Source organism: Vespa velutina, chromosome 5 (assembly GCF_912470025.1).
Source record: "Vespa velutina chromosome 5, iVesVel2.1, whole genome shotgun sequence".
Taxonomy (NCBI): domain Eukaryota; kingdom Metazoa; phylum Arthropoda; class Insecta; order Hymenoptera; family Vespidae; genus Vespa; species Vespa velutina.
The window spans coordinates 1,635,505-1,651,105 of record NC_062192.1 but is presented as its reverse complement, the minus strand read 5'-3'; the positions used below and the strand labels follow the sequence as shown (position 1 = coordinate 1,651,105).

Here is a 15,601-nt window from a genome sequence, read left to right as displayed (position 1 = left end):
GATAATTGGAATGTAATGATGTTTTATATTATATATTTATTTATTTATTTATTTATTTTTTTTTTTTCTTTATTTTTATCTCAAAGGAAACACTTTCTACGATATTATTTTCATTATTTCTTTCTTTCCTTTTTTCTTCCGATCTTTGTCCATTAAATGGGTAAATTTTTTATCTTGCACGTTTGAAATTTGTTTCATATAAAATATTAAAATAATGCATGTATGAATTTAATCGGGATAGAAATGTAGATTTTAAATATCATAAAAAAATTGGACGATACAAAAATTCTTTCAGGATGTTATGATATCGAACGATATAAAATTCTTTCTAAGATTATATTTTCTATACTTTTTAAGACAATCAAAATATAAGTTTATGTTCGGTACTCTATTACGAGCCGAAATGGCCATTGCTGTCGATCGTATACGTATCGAGTTTATCGGAGAAATCGAGAAGGAATCAAAAGCCCGAGGCTAAGTCCATAGAACCGAGAAATTAGGTTTACGATTTGATCTCTGCAGTGAAGTTATGCAAGTGTGATCTCGCGAGGATTTGTACGAACGTGAGCGAGTTTCGAATGTTACAATGTAATGGCTGATCCTTCGTTCGTTAGTTACTTCCTATGTTACGTTGATATTATATTATATTAATATTGATTTTCATCTAAGTAATATCATCAATTACCTTTATAGTTTACATTAATTTACATGATAAAGATTATTATCATTGGACCTATCAATCAGCTTAATTATTTACAAATCCATCTTGTAAGATTTATTGCCTGTCCATCAACGTTAACATAATTCCAATGACATTTATTCAAGCGACAAATATAAATTTCAAGATGGAATCGTCTTCTACTAAGATATAGACGGCTATTTGCCGTCAACTCCGTTTACTCGATGCGATACATTAAATTAATTTCGATCGATCGATCGATACACCAAATTCACTGGATGATTTAGAATTCGTTCTATCTTATATCTGAAAATCCATAAGATGAATAAATCGTTATCTTAGCTCGCGCGAAAGAGAGAGAGAGAGAGAGAGAGAGAGAGAGAGAGAGAGAGAGAGAGAGAGAGAGAGAGACTAGTATGAGATGATCGTCTTTGAACGTGTATATATATATATATATATATATATATTTGTATATATTTGTATTACGAATATTGCTGTGATCTCGGAGATTTTAAGAAATCGTTTGATTGTACATATAAGAATATGTAAACGACGCGTAAATCGATGAAAATCTTTGAGATATATTAAAACTGTCGAAAAATGATGAGAATTATTGTATAAATAAATATATATTTTTTTTTTTACCTTCTTTTTTTTTTTTCTTTCAGATAAGTAAATAATTTCACAAAAGCGAGGACATATCGAAGATCAAATTTTATATCTATTATCGTCTTATGCGGATCTTTATTTCTTATCAGAGAATGAAAATATTAGTACAATGTGGACCGACGTAAATGTCTCGAGGAAATTTTCTTTCATTTTACGGAAGAACGAATATAAATAGTTTAATCGAAGTAATTTCCTCTCTTACGACGGAAATCATTTACCTTAGTGTAATCTATCTCTCGTTTCTCTCGTCTCTCTCTCTCTCTCTCTCTCTCTCTCTCTCTCTCTATTTTTCCTTCTGTCTTTCTTTTTCTCTTAAATAAGAAATTCATCGAGCTGGTCATTACATCTTTCGATATCCTACTCTCTGCTCGAAGAAATCAGGATTTTAATTCCAAGAGGATTAGCGTTCTCTCTACTCCCAACGAAATTGACTTGTCACGGTTTTTATCGAAACTCCATTTTACCGAAATTGCACGAATCCATTAAAAAAGATCCTCAAAATAAGTCCTTTACGCATTTTCCTTTTAATATTGAGAAATTAATTTATTTGAAAAAAAAAAAAAAAAAAAATAGTATTAATTAAAAATCAATTGATATATATCCTTTTAGCTATAAGAACGTATTATTCAAAACTTAAGAAACTTTTCTGATTGGACGAAAAATAAATGATAAATTTATGTTTTGAAAAAAAAAAGATATATTTCAATAAATCGAATTATAACGTGAAAAATGTTCAAATCGTCATAATTATAATTGAATTCAATTAACATCGATATAAGAGAAAATGATCAATTTATGTTTCCTTTTAAAAGAAATAATATTTCAATAAATCGAATTATAATGCGAAAAATGTTCAAATCGTTATAATCATAATTGAAATCGATTGATATATATATATATATGTGTGTGTGTGTGTATTCTCTTAAATATAAGATTGAATTGTTCAACGATCAATTGACTTTTTAATACTTGAATTAGTTTATTACTCCTAGCAATGTGCTATAGAATTTGCATTTAATATTAGTAAACGAGCGTTCGTTTTATTGAACATGACATCAACGACTAATTACTTGGATAGCGTGAACTATCACTTGGATAATTCGCACACGGTATATAGTGCACACGATTGAAGCACGTTTGTCCGATTCGACGTTGAACAGGGCAATTCGCCTATAAGTGGAATAATAATAATAATCTCTATCGTATCGGATGATAATATTGAATGCGAGAATGTGTTAGCGTAAATGAATGAATAAATTATTAGGACTGATAACGTCAATTTTGACGTTTAATCGTAATGTATATTTTTGTTTTGTTTTGTCTTTTTTTTGTTTATTTATTTTTTTTTATTTTGTTTTGTTTGTTAACGAATCAGAAAGAAAACAATATTACAATGTTTTATCGTCAATATCGTATATTTTGATTTGGTTCATTGTTTGCTCTTGCGATAAAACGTTTATCTATCAATGAGCTTATCGATTGAATGTTATAAAACGAAGTTTGATTCATGAGTACTTTATCCTTTTGATTAATCGAACGAGGTTTAGAAGGATTGTGGGAATGTAGGATTTGAAAAAGAGCTCATGAGTTATATATGCATCTATAGAGTACATATGCCAAATGACATATCGTCATTTGGGATTATACTTATTCAAAATTCTACCTTTGTCACGTGCAAAATTCTACACAAGTCGAATTATCGAAAAGTTAATTTATATTGTATTAACAAAATTGACGTATTATCAGTTGATATAATACAAATGATATCGTTGCATTAGTGAGGAAGTCATTAAAATTCAATTTTAATTTATTTAGTCGTAGGTCAGTAAGTAGAATATTTTTTTCCCCCTGTATATTATTCAAATTAGTTTCCACGAAGTTTTTAAATTTGTTTTATGTCTGTTTTCCATTAGAAATCCGTTTGTGATGAGATTGAAGGGGGAAAAAAAGAAAAAAAGAGAAAAAGAAAAAGAAAGGAAACAAAACAGAAAAAAAAGAAATAAATAAATGAAAGCGAAAGAAAAAAGGAAAAAATGAGAAACATAAAAACAATGCAGACTCGATAAGGATTTAATTTTTTTTTTGTTTCTTTTCTTATGTAAACACGATTGAATTATATTCTTGTTTCCCTAAATTCTGAGGAATAATGGAAATACTTGGAGCAATCGATTAACACCGCACGTATTTCCTTGTGGGTAATTAAGTGGAACATCGAAATAGAATTGTCTAATCGCGTGTTTAGTGGTAATAGCCAAACAAAGATTAATTAACTCTACCCTTGTCTTCTCCTACCACAAATACCACGAACATTGTCCAACCATATCGTTTGATTTTTTACGTTCATCTTGTTAACTAAAACGAACAACTTCCCGTTGCAATTATTTATTACAATCGTGAAATTTTTCCTATAATCGTATTATACTTTTTCCTTTTTCTACCTTTTTTTTTCCTTTTTGTTTTTTTTTTTTGTTTTGTTCTTTTTTTTTCCCCCATTTATGCATAAATTTCAGTCGAACTTCAAGCTTGTATACAATTGTTATCAATTCTTACCTGTCCTTTGCCTTAATAAATTGCACAAATAAATTTCATTCATACATTCTCTCTCGTCATTCGAGTATCATTCTTACTGTCATAACTTCATTGATTCATTCTGATACTTATCGTACGCATAAATACGAAAGAAATTTAGAAATATTAATGTATTATTATAACATAATTTTTTTAATTAAATACTAGATAGACATATAAATTAATAGTCATTATGTTATGAAAATATTATAAATTAATTATTTAATAAATTTCATTATACATACATATACATATACATATACATATACATATACATATACATATACATATACATATACATATACATATATATATATACATTTATATATGTGTATGTATATTAATATACATACATATAAAGGTACATAGTGATTTTTATATTCTATTATTATATAATAATTGTTAATAATTTTATCAGATTATATTTTGAATATCTTTCGCATTTATCGTGAACGAATTCGTATATTTTCTCTCGCTCGTACTTTCACACCCTTCGTTCTTTTTCTCTTTCTTTCTTTCTTTCTTTCTTTCATTCTTTCAATCATTTTTGTTCAAGGAACGATACAAATACCCTCCGTTATGCTTGAACTGCAGAAGTCGGGACAGTCGGCCGCGACGAGCGAGGCTCCGGGGATTGCCGCCCGCTAGGACTCTGCCAACACAACAACAACAAAGCCGCTTTCACGATTCTAATTCCTAAGCAACTAATTCTCTAGAAACTAACTTAAGAGACAATGAAACCTCGAGGTTTTTGTCCCTTTATAAATGGGATCGTTAAACCTATTGCATTGCCATAAACGCGAGCCTCGTGTCTCCTTTATATAGGGGAAGGGGGAGGGGGGGGGCTGTTCATACATTATGGATTTACAATCTATAATGATAAATTCATGCTAAAAATTATTTTTTTTAGTCAACATGCATCCATAAAAAATGTGATATAACTTTAATGATATCAGTAATTTTTATCTAATTACATATACACACACATACACAAACACACACAAACACACACACACACACACACTCACACACACACGTGTGTCTGTGTAATTTATAAACTTTACTTACTAATTCATTGTTTACGTTCTATGAAAGAAACAAAAGAAAAATCAAGCAAATCTTTTTTAATGACATCAAATTGTTTAGGATTTTATCAAATAATTCCTTTTTCGATTCACTTTTAACTTAAACGTTTTTTACTCACCTTTACCAATGAATCCCCTAAAGTCTATTCTTTTTCTTTTTGTTTTTTTTTGTTTTTTTTTTGTTTGTTTTTTTGCTTATTTTTGATGATACTCTCTTTATCATTCCAATAAATTAAATTAGATATATATATTCATTTTCATTCTTCGATGTCGTAAAAATGTAATATATCGAGGGAAATATTTAGATTTCGTTTCTTTGCAAAGTGCAGGTACTTGTATGGCATACATCTTATTCGTCACATTCTTCGTAAAATCGAGCTCTCGCAAAAAGAAACTCGTTGAATGTTATCCCGTAAAAAGCAAATATATTCTCTGCGTGTAACATTTTTCACATGTCACTACGATGCCCTTCCGTTCGTCGTGAAATATTATCACCTACCACTTCTTATCACTATGGAGCATAGAATATTTTGCAGAAATAACTTTGACGACGTTCAAGTCTTTTATTACGAGAGAGGAGCAAGGAGAGTTTCTCTATAAACTTTGCAACAATTCAAAGCTTTTTATTTTCGATCGATTTAAAATCGGTTTATATATGAACCGTTTGCGGGTCAAATTTATTAATTCGATTTTAAGAATTTAAAAAAAAATTTTAATATTATATAAATTATATATATATAATATAAAGTGAGCCTAAAAATTATTAGATGATATATAATCTTTTTCAAAACTTTTCGAATTAATTTCTTTTATCGGATTATAAGCATAAAATTACATAAAATTACAATTACTAGTACTAATTTCTGATCCACCCTTTATATAAATATTACTTTCATATTATGCTTGTAAATTGTAAATCGAGCCAGCAGTTTACTTTTCATAATATTTTTAATTATAATTATTTACTTTGTCCTTCATTTTTTTACTCGTTTTCCTTCATATTTCCGTCACTTTTTAGATAATCGTGAAATATCAAACGAACGTAACAAGAACGTAGATTTGTGAAGGAATAAAGAAAAAAAAAAAAAAAGATTCTATATGTTATGATAAATTATGGTCCGTCAACATGATATATATTTAAAAAGATGTTTTTTGTTTCAGGATAAAAACAATTTGCTCGTTGCTAAAACTTTGAAATAACGTTCGTTATGAAAATTTTTAATTATATTACGAAGCATGATGCGCGATACTGTAATATATCTAACCGTATAAAAGATAATATATATTGATAATTATATTTATTTATTTTTTTTTTTTTTAAATTAGATTTTAAATACGACGAATTTTTTCAAATGGTTCGAAGGTAAAACAAATAATACGTAAAATTTTCTCAAAAATTCACTTTCTATCGGAAAGAAAAAATAATCTTGAAAAAGATAATTTACCTAGATCGTAAATTTACTTAAATCAGAATCTAACGAGATGAATTAAGAATAAAAGAGAAAGAAATATAAAAAAGAATAAAAAGAAAAAAAAAAAAAAGATACTGCATATGTTGCAAAAGATCAAAGGATAAGCCTTATAAAAGCTTACATTAAAGAATAGGATTTAAAAACGACGTATTCTTTCAAATTCTTCGAAAGTAGAACGAATACTTTTCAAAAAAAAAAAAAAAAAAAAAGAAAAGAAAAAAAAGGAAAACAATATATCAAAAGTTTTATTTTCTGATTACAAATTCAATTTTAACAAAAAGAAAGAAAAAGAATAAAATCGTAAATCGGAATTCAACGAGGTGAATTAAAATAAAATAAAAGATATATAAAAAAAAAAAAAAACAGGGTAGATATTGCATTTGCAAAAGATTAGGGGATGATCCTAGACCCTATAAAAAGGTACTTTAAAGAAAAAAAGCCTTCATTCTCTCCCTCTCTCTCTCTCTCTCTCTCTCTCTCTCTCTCTCTCTCTTTCACTCTTTCTCTCTCTCTCTCTTTCTCTCTCTCTTTCGCTCTCTCTTTCTCTTTTTCTCTTTCTCACTTGATCTCTTTCAACAAGGAAAGAAGACACGAGAGTCAGGAAGTGGAACGGAGAGAAGAAAAACGTATCGTCGAAGTAGATGATATGTCACTCACTCGGCGTTGGTCTCCGGTGTGGGTAGATCGCCAATTGTTGTCAGAGTTAGAGTAGACCAATAGAGAGATCCCAGGTATTTCCTGGTCAAGGTCGCATATTCACCCGGTCTGTATGGATAGACCCAATCACCTTGGAATCCTTCGGCTTCGCTTAGGAGATAGTAGAAACAACCGAACCAATGTGCGAGTATTAATAATATATGAATGAGATTGAGTACACGCCATAAATTTGGATAAACTGTACGTGACTCTACCATGTAATAATAATTATACACACGATAGATCTTGAGGAACCTTGGAAACCTTAACATTGGATTGCTACCGAGATTGAACTGTAATAGATCGAGCGGTAATAATGCTAATAGATCGAGTATAAAGCATTTAGATTTGAGATAATGTCCAGCTAATTTTTTGTTGTTGTAGACCATAAGTCCTTGCTCGAGATAACCTGTACGAAATTGTACGACAACGTCTAAGAAAAATACTAGATCTGTAAAGCCGTCGCAGGCAAGCCAAGCAGCCGGCGCCAATGCTTGTAATTCTGGTAAACTTTGTCTGACAATAAGTGTCCAAAGATTATAAAGGACACAGGATGAAAGTAACATCAGCCAATAGTAATAAAAATTTTCGTCAGGATTGACCACCGTTCTTGGTGCTTTCTGTGTCCTTCTAGGTCGTCTTCTTCGTCGTCCGCTCGAATCTTTTTCGTCAGTCGCGTCACCCTCACCTTCGCCGGTATCTACCGTCTCTTGACTCTCTGGTATTTGACGCGTTGAAAATCTCTTCAAAAAGGAATCTTCTCGTTTTAATGGCGGCTTCTTTTGGATCGTTGATATCGCGGATGATAGCTGTACCGTTGTTCGTAGTTTCATCCAACGTTGATTGCTTTTCGTTCTGCGAACAGAAAAAAAAAAATAACGACGGATCGCCGATCAAAAACTTTTAAACGGTCGACGATCGATCTAACTCGGATTAATGGGATTGACTAAAACTCTTGTCCAAGCTATTTTATATCAAAGATTTCTGCTTTTCTTTTTTCTTTTTTTTTTTTCCTTCTTTTTCTCTATACGAAGTGAACTACAGAGAACAATCTCGATCTACTGCAGTGTTTTTCTAATTGCATATTTATCATTCGTTAATTTATAAAATCTTGACAAATGAAATTATATTTCTTTGACAATTTGAAAAACACTGGCCTAAGAGATTGGGTGTAGCCGGTAGGTGCTTAAAAAAAAAAATAAAAAAAAAAAAATTTTTTTTTTTTTAAATAAAGCAACGAAATCTCTATCCGTGGGAAATAAATGTTGCGTCTTTTTTTTTTCACTTTCTAACACGAAATTTATTAACGATGTATTTAAACTTTACATGATACTATAAACGCGATTTAAGGTTTCTAAATCTTTGACCGCGAGAGGAACAAAGAGAGAGAGAAAAAAAAAAAAAAGAAATTGATGGATCGTAAAGGATACACACATATATCGTAAAAACGAAAGCTAAATCACGAGTGTTTTGAGACACGAAGCAATTTTACGTTCTATTGTCTTGAAAAGTCGTAAAACTTACAACAAACGAAGATATATCGTTGATACCTGTAATAAAATACTCGAGAACACGTCGGATCATATCGTAAATCTGTTCTGTTAGAGTTACCCATGTAAACGATAATTTTTATTGTAACTATAACTGGGATTTTTTTTTCCTTTTCTTTCTTTTTTTTTCCTATTTTTTTTTCTTTTTTCTTTTTGTTTCTCTTTTTTTTTTTTTTTTTCTTTTTTTTTTTGAAAGACTATTATTTACGACAATTATCGAAACATTATTTACGCCTCGTTAATTTGATTTTTATCAATACGCGATATTATTTGTAATTAAATTAAAAGGACGGCGCAAATGGGTTTTAATGAATTTTCAAGCATTTTCTCGGCCCATACTATTTTATAAGAGATAAAAGCTCGTGAAAGTTAGGTTCAACGTAAGAACGCATGCATTTATTTAATAAAATGCGATCGAACGTGATGTTCAAAAATGCATAATCGCAATCCTTGTGCCTATATATATATATATATTTTTTTTTTTTTGATTATTATTAACTCATGTATACCAATTTTTTTTTTTTTTTAAAGAACAAGACAAGAAAACACGTCGTCACATACAACCTAACACACTGATGTGATATATCAGTAAATATTGTTGCATACAACAAAAGACAAGGTTCCTACGGTCTATCACCGTTAATATCAATACCTAAGAGATACGTTCATGGAAAGAAACAAACAGCGTTTGCTTTTTCGAGACAAAATCGAGACAAAATCGGCGATTAATTCTAATTCTAAAAGTGATGCAGAGTCAAGTCAGATTTTTTTTTTTTTTTTTTTTTTTTTTTTTTTTTTTTTTTTGATAGATATAAAGTAAGAAGAGAGTGAGCGAGAATCAAGTAGATAGTTTAGCCAGAGCATCAGATGGATAAGAGGCAAACAGACAGACAGACAGACAGACAGACAGACAGACGACAGACTGGCAGAGAGCGGATAGAGAGACAGACAAACAGACAGACAGACAGACAGATAAATAGGCAAACAGACAAAGATGGAAACATCGAGAATCCAAGTACGTTAGACAGAGATAGAACGTAACTAAAGATCTTTATCGAAGATGCTACTACTTTTGCATTCTTCAATTTTAACACACCCATGTAAAGTGTTCATTTTTGTTCGTGTTGTCGATGCTGTTGTTGTTGATGTTGTTTTTGTTGCTGTTGTTGTTGTTGTTGTTGTTGTTGTTGTTGCTGTTGTTGTTGTTGTTGTTTTTGTTGTTGTTGTTGTTAGAATGAAATTTTTATAAGAGAAAATTTTTCGCAATTGATTTTTCGCAGAAAACTCAAAAATTGCGGTTTTATATCTTTTTTTTCCATGGTTAGATATATTTTTTGTATTAAAAGAAAAAAAAGAAAAGAAAGAAATGCTCGTTTTAAATTAAATAATGAAATTTTGTTAGGCGAAATCTTTTTACGTGTTATATAGTAATTTTATATTATAAAAGTTAAATAAAATCGATCGTTTCGTATCGATCATATATGTAGTCCATCAAATAGTATGATATAAAAGATCAGACAACCCGATAAAATAGAATTCTAGTGACGTGATTGTAGTTCGTTATTTTATGTTTTATTGATAAAATAAACTGTAGGTTGTCGGATAAATTTAAAAATTGCAATAGAAAAGTTTCGTTCGAGTTTTAATGAACGAGTAATCGTGTTTAAAGTGTACGTATGTTACGAGTAACAGGGTCGTAGCTTAGATTTTTATTTGAATACTTACTTTGATTGTATAATTCATTGAAAATTCTTAAAATTATTAAATACACAGCTATGTCCGTTTTTGACACATCCATCGATCGTCTTGAAGAAAAAAAGAATACAATTATGTATATCTTTCGATATCAACGATAATAAATAATCGTCATTTAATTTGATATCAATTGAAAATGAAAAAATGTATTATGCAATATTAAGTGTTGTAAATAAATTTTCTTTTTCTTTCTTTTTTCTTTTTTTTTTTTTTTTTCTTCTCCCACCTGACGATCAATGCGCGCGTCAATCTAATAATTCGGATGCATAAAACACAACGTAGGTAAGCGTTTTTAAATGCAAACTAGCAAACGTTCTCGTGAGTTTTTCGTTTATAATACGATAATATTATTTTTCTTTCTTTTTTTTTTTTCTTTTCCTTTCTTTTTCTCCTTTTTTTTGTAATATTACACACATCGACCAAAACTGATCGATTAATTGCGAGAGAGAAAAGGAATGTTCTTTCGTTATGCGCGAAGTAAATTAAAAAAATGAAAGAGAGAGAGAGAAAGAGAGAGAGAGAGAGAGAGAGAAAGAGAGAGAGAGAGAGAGAGAGAGAGAGAGAGAGAGAGAAAAGGAAAAACAAATTCGAGAGAATGAATAACTCACGATGCACTTCACTTTCATGACAAGAGAGTTAATGAACATTACTAAAAAGAAAAAAAAAAAAAAAAGAAAAACGAGGGATCATGCTCTCTCCTTGTAGAAATGGAATTACTATGCGAATTATTCTAACGTCAGTTAACAAACGGATGCAGAACGACAGTGGTCTATCAGTTCTATTCAAACTTTTCTCCATTCGTATTATACGGCTTCGGTATATTATTTTCCCCTTCTCTTTTTTTTTTTATTTCTTTTTTTTAGACAAGTACTTCTTCATTTTCGATCTATTTGCTATGAGAGAAGCGTGCGAGAAAGCTACGACCCTGTATGATGAAAGGTGTATATGTAGGAGATTATTTCATGAGCTCTATGTGTAAAATATACTATACTCGGACCGTACATGTATAGAATACAGATATTCTCAGTTCATTTCGTATCATAGAGATCGAGCATCGTCCGAGAGAAACACTCGCGCGAACGAATAACATCTAATAACGATGTTATACATGTTTATATATTAAAATTAGAATAGTCCATTAATTTTCTCTCTTTCTTTTTTTATTAATTATTATTATTATTATTATTATTATTTTATTTTATTTTATTTATTTTTTTTTTTTTTCATCATTATTATCTGTTTTTCTTTTAATTATTTTTTTTCTCATTTAAGGATAAATATTGAAGATCGAGCCGCGAATTTATGAACATTGTTTTATTTCTATTATACTTATGGGGAGGATTAATGTAAATCATATAAGACTGAAGAAAAAGTATTCTCCATTGTTTTTTCATTTTTTCTTTCTTTCTTTTCTTTTCTTTTTTTTTCTTTTTTTTTTTTTTATTCCTTCTTCTTCTTCTTCTTCTTCTTTCGTTAGTCGAATTTATGGTTGCATGAAAAACTGACTTTTCGATAACATAAATTTGATAAACTGCACTTTTTCCTTTTATTTCATACATCAGTTGATCAATTTGATCTCGTAAATTTCGAAGGAAAAAAAGAGAAAGAGAGAGAGAGAGAGAGAAGAAAGGAAAAAAAAGAAAAGAAACAAAGAATGACCATTTCCATTTGAGAACATTATTATTATTTTTCTATATTAAACTTTTGAACACTTCCCATAGAATAAAAGATAAAAGCAGAGAAAGCTCTTTAATTCTGTCAGAGAAAGTGATTGATTTTCATGAATCGTAGTATTAAGTTGGATACACGATACCTATCTCTATTCTCTAGATATCAAATAATAGATTACACGCTTGTCTATTTTGCCGCGAGTGCTTTTCCGAGAATAATGAGTTTATGTCACGATTAAGCATAGTTACAAGATAAATCATATGTTATGTGTACCGTTATAACGATAAGAATTTCGATGTACGGTTCGAGTTTCGTTTTTAAATAATAGGAATTGAATACAACTGTTCCAATTCGATATTTTATATTTTCTCTTTTTTTCTTTTTTTTTTTTTTATATAAAAATTAATATTATTGAAAATTAATGACACTCAACAGAAATTATAGTAATTTATAATAATCAATGGCCAGGTAAAACTTTCATTTAGATTTTCATTATTTCATGTAAGATGAAATTGATAGAATTTTGAATAAGGAAAAGAAAAAGGAAATAAAAAAAAAAAAAGAAAAAAAAAAAAAAAGAAAAAAAGAAAAGAAAATCTCAATACACATAAAAGCGACGTAATACTTTCATTTTGACGTTCGTCATATATTCCTTTCTTTCCTTCTTCTTATACTCGCTGTACTTTCAATTAACGAATTAATTTGATTTAATTTTGTCAAGAGAATGACGGAAGAAAAATAAGAGAGCAAGAAAAGAAAAGGAAAGAAAAGAAAAAAAAAAAAAAGAAAAGAAAGAAGAAAAAGGAAAGAAAAACGAATCAGTTGTTATCAATACCGATTAAGGAGAATTTAAATAGCGAATAATGGTGTCGTCAATGATAAGTCGATAGATAAGAATGACGATAGATAGTGCCGATAGTAGAGGTTACCGTCCATATCGAGCAATGGCGGGAATACCTCTTTATTTTGCGAAGGGAAGAATATAGCGCCATGACGGCGCGTACGTTACTCCACTTTTGCGAACCCCTCGTACTACGAGGCCTTCTTGCAGCAGCTGGTATTTCCGTATCGAGGCCAGTGCTATCCAAAGATTCCGAGGTCGTCGAGGTACCACGAAGACTCGTTATCTCCTTCTCGAAGGATCCATGTTCGCTGATTGATGCATCTCTCTCGTAGAAGCCCAATGATCTGCGAAAGAAGACAAAACCCGGACGGGTTGCCCCTCTCTCTCTCTCTCTCTCTCACTCTCACGTATACAAATATACATACATACATACATACATACATACATACATCCATATACATATACACATAAATATATACATACACACAGATTCATATATTCTACCTCTCTCTTTCTCTCATCAACACACATAAACGTCGATGTTGTCCGTATGTATGCCTTCAATTGGGGTGCTGAGAAAGGAACGTAAACTGTTTAAACGTTTATAACAGATCGATCCCAGCTTCTTTTTATCCATCTAACTCGCTCGCTCTCACTCCTTTCTATTTCTAATCTTAGGAATATATATATATATATATATATGTATATATATATGTATGTATATATTCGTCTCCATTTTTTGTGGCCCTCTGAGTATCCAACGTCACCACGTAACATTTCTTGCTTTCGATTTGCTTATGGCACATTATGTGTGACATATATATATATATATATATATATATATATATATATATATATATATATATTCGCTAGTTTGTTAAAAGAGAAGGAGAAAGAAGTATTGGGCAAGGAAAGTTGGTCGATGTCCTGTATATCCAATAATAGAGGGTAAGTTCGTGAGAAGCCCCTATAATCTGGTAAAACAATTGAGCATCAACTTGCTAAAAGCATCGAAAAGCTTTGCGTCTTTCGATAAAGATACACCGAAGAAATTTCGTTTGATCTTTCAATGGTCTTTCGACTGTACCGTTCGTAGAAGCTACCATAATCGATCAAAGAAACGACTATCTCGTTCAATTCCTTTTTTATTTTTTTCTCTTCTCTTTTCTTTTTCTTTCTCCTTTTTTTTCTTCTTTTTTTTTTTTCAATATCCTAACAATAAAATGGATCAGATCTGACACAGTGAGATGTCCCAACAACGTTATATCGTATCCGTAATTAATTTTTGTGATGCGAGCGTGGATTAGGATGAAGTGGGTGAGGTGGAGTGGGGAAAAAATTTATGATTTTTCATTTATTTAAACTCTTTGACACTTGACCTCTCGTCCTTGACCATCTTCAACCATGCACTTTTTGCGTTATTGCCTCTTAATCGGTCCAATTACTTTTACGTTTCTTATCCTCCTTTCGTAGAAACACGCGAGAACGTCGTTCTCTCGCATTCTACCTTCGAACGAAACGATTTCCTTTTTGTTATGACGTATTTAACTTTGTAAAGGAATCCTCTTAGCTAAAAAGCACTATACCTTTGTTTAGGAACAACAAAAATCATTTTGTCCATATATAGTTCTTGCTCTAGATAGCCACTTTGACGCATCTTTACCATCTTATAAGCCATTTGTGAAAAGATGTACATTGAAACGATTTAATATTTTTAATTAATTTTATAAATGACTATGAATTATTTATTATTAATTATCAATCGTTATTTTATCTTTTATTTATTAATTTCTTTGATATCTTTTTTTTTTTTTTACATATGAATATTTAACTTGACTCCCGAAGATAGGCAACGCTCCGTACATCATAGTGAAGAAAAAAAACAGAACGAACTTTTAAGGATCTTAAAGAAAGTTTGAAAGTCCGTAGACATTCAAGAGGGGTCAAAAAAGTTTCTTTATCGAGGAATAACAGTCGCAGACAACGTTATCGATTAAGCTTGGGTGGTTGCATACTTTCAGGGGCGGTAAAAATTTTCTACGTATGTACATTTTAAAAATAAGAAATTCCTCTTATCAAGGATTGATATCATTTTAACATTTTAACAAGAGACAAATGTTTATTATATGCTTATAAGATAAGATTGTAAATGCAAATGGGGTTAAATGTAATGAAAATTTATCAAGCGTTATCTTTCTCTCTTCTTATCCGTTTTTTTTTCGAATTTGTAGTAATCTCTCTCTCTCTCTCTCTCTCTCTCTCTCTCTCTCTCTCTCTCTCTCTTTATCTGTCATTCTTTTGTTATATCATTCACGATCAACTATTTCTTCATTATTTCTTTCTGTTTCCGTCAGTTCAATTCCATCATATTTTCTTTCATTTCTTTTTTTCTTTTTTTTTTTTCTTCTTCTTCTTTCTTTAAATATTGTATTATAAAATACAGAAAAAGAGAATCATTGAGATATCTTTTTCTTTTTATACGTTTAATAATTGTTGGAAATTGTTACAAGAATAAATTTGTTTTTCACGTGGGAAGGAAGTTCTGTTGAATAGACGAAAATGCGTATTTCGTTCAAAGGGCGATATAACGTGTAAGGCTCGTTATAATTTTA

At 30.2% G+C, this 15,601-nt stretch overlaps 2 protein-coding genes across 2 annotated transcripts in view; one reads left to right on the top strand and one right to left on the bottom strand.

The window, feature by feature from the left end:
* LOC124949297 (NCK-interacting protein with SH3 domain) overlaps positions 1 to 6,702 on the top strand; it is a 31,342-nt gene extending 24,640 nt beyond the window's left edge. Inside the window, exon 10 of the transcript XR_007101027.1 lies at positions 4,473 to 6,702. The gene's annotated coding sequence lies outside the window, so the exon portion shown is untranslated. The remainder of the gene's footprint in view (positions 1 to 4,472) is intronic.
* LOC124949299 (cyclic nucleotide-gated channel cone photoreceptor subunit alpha-like) overlaps positions 4,245 to 15,601 on the bottom strand; it is a 69,573-nt gene continuing 58,216 nt past the window's right edge. The window contains exons 4-6 of the mRNA XM_047494157.1: positions 13,103 to 13,333; positions 7,131 to 8,024; positions 4,245 to 4,568 (exon numbers count right to left, since the gene is read on the bottom strand). Of these exons, the coding sequence (XP_047350113.1) occupies positions 4,454 to 4,568; positions 7,131 to 8,024; positions 13,103 to 13,333 (1,240 nt within the window). The 3' untranslated portion in view covers positions 4,245 to 4,453. The remainder of the gene's footprint in view (positions 4,569 to 7,130; positions 8,025 to 13,102; positions 13,334 to 15,601) is intronic.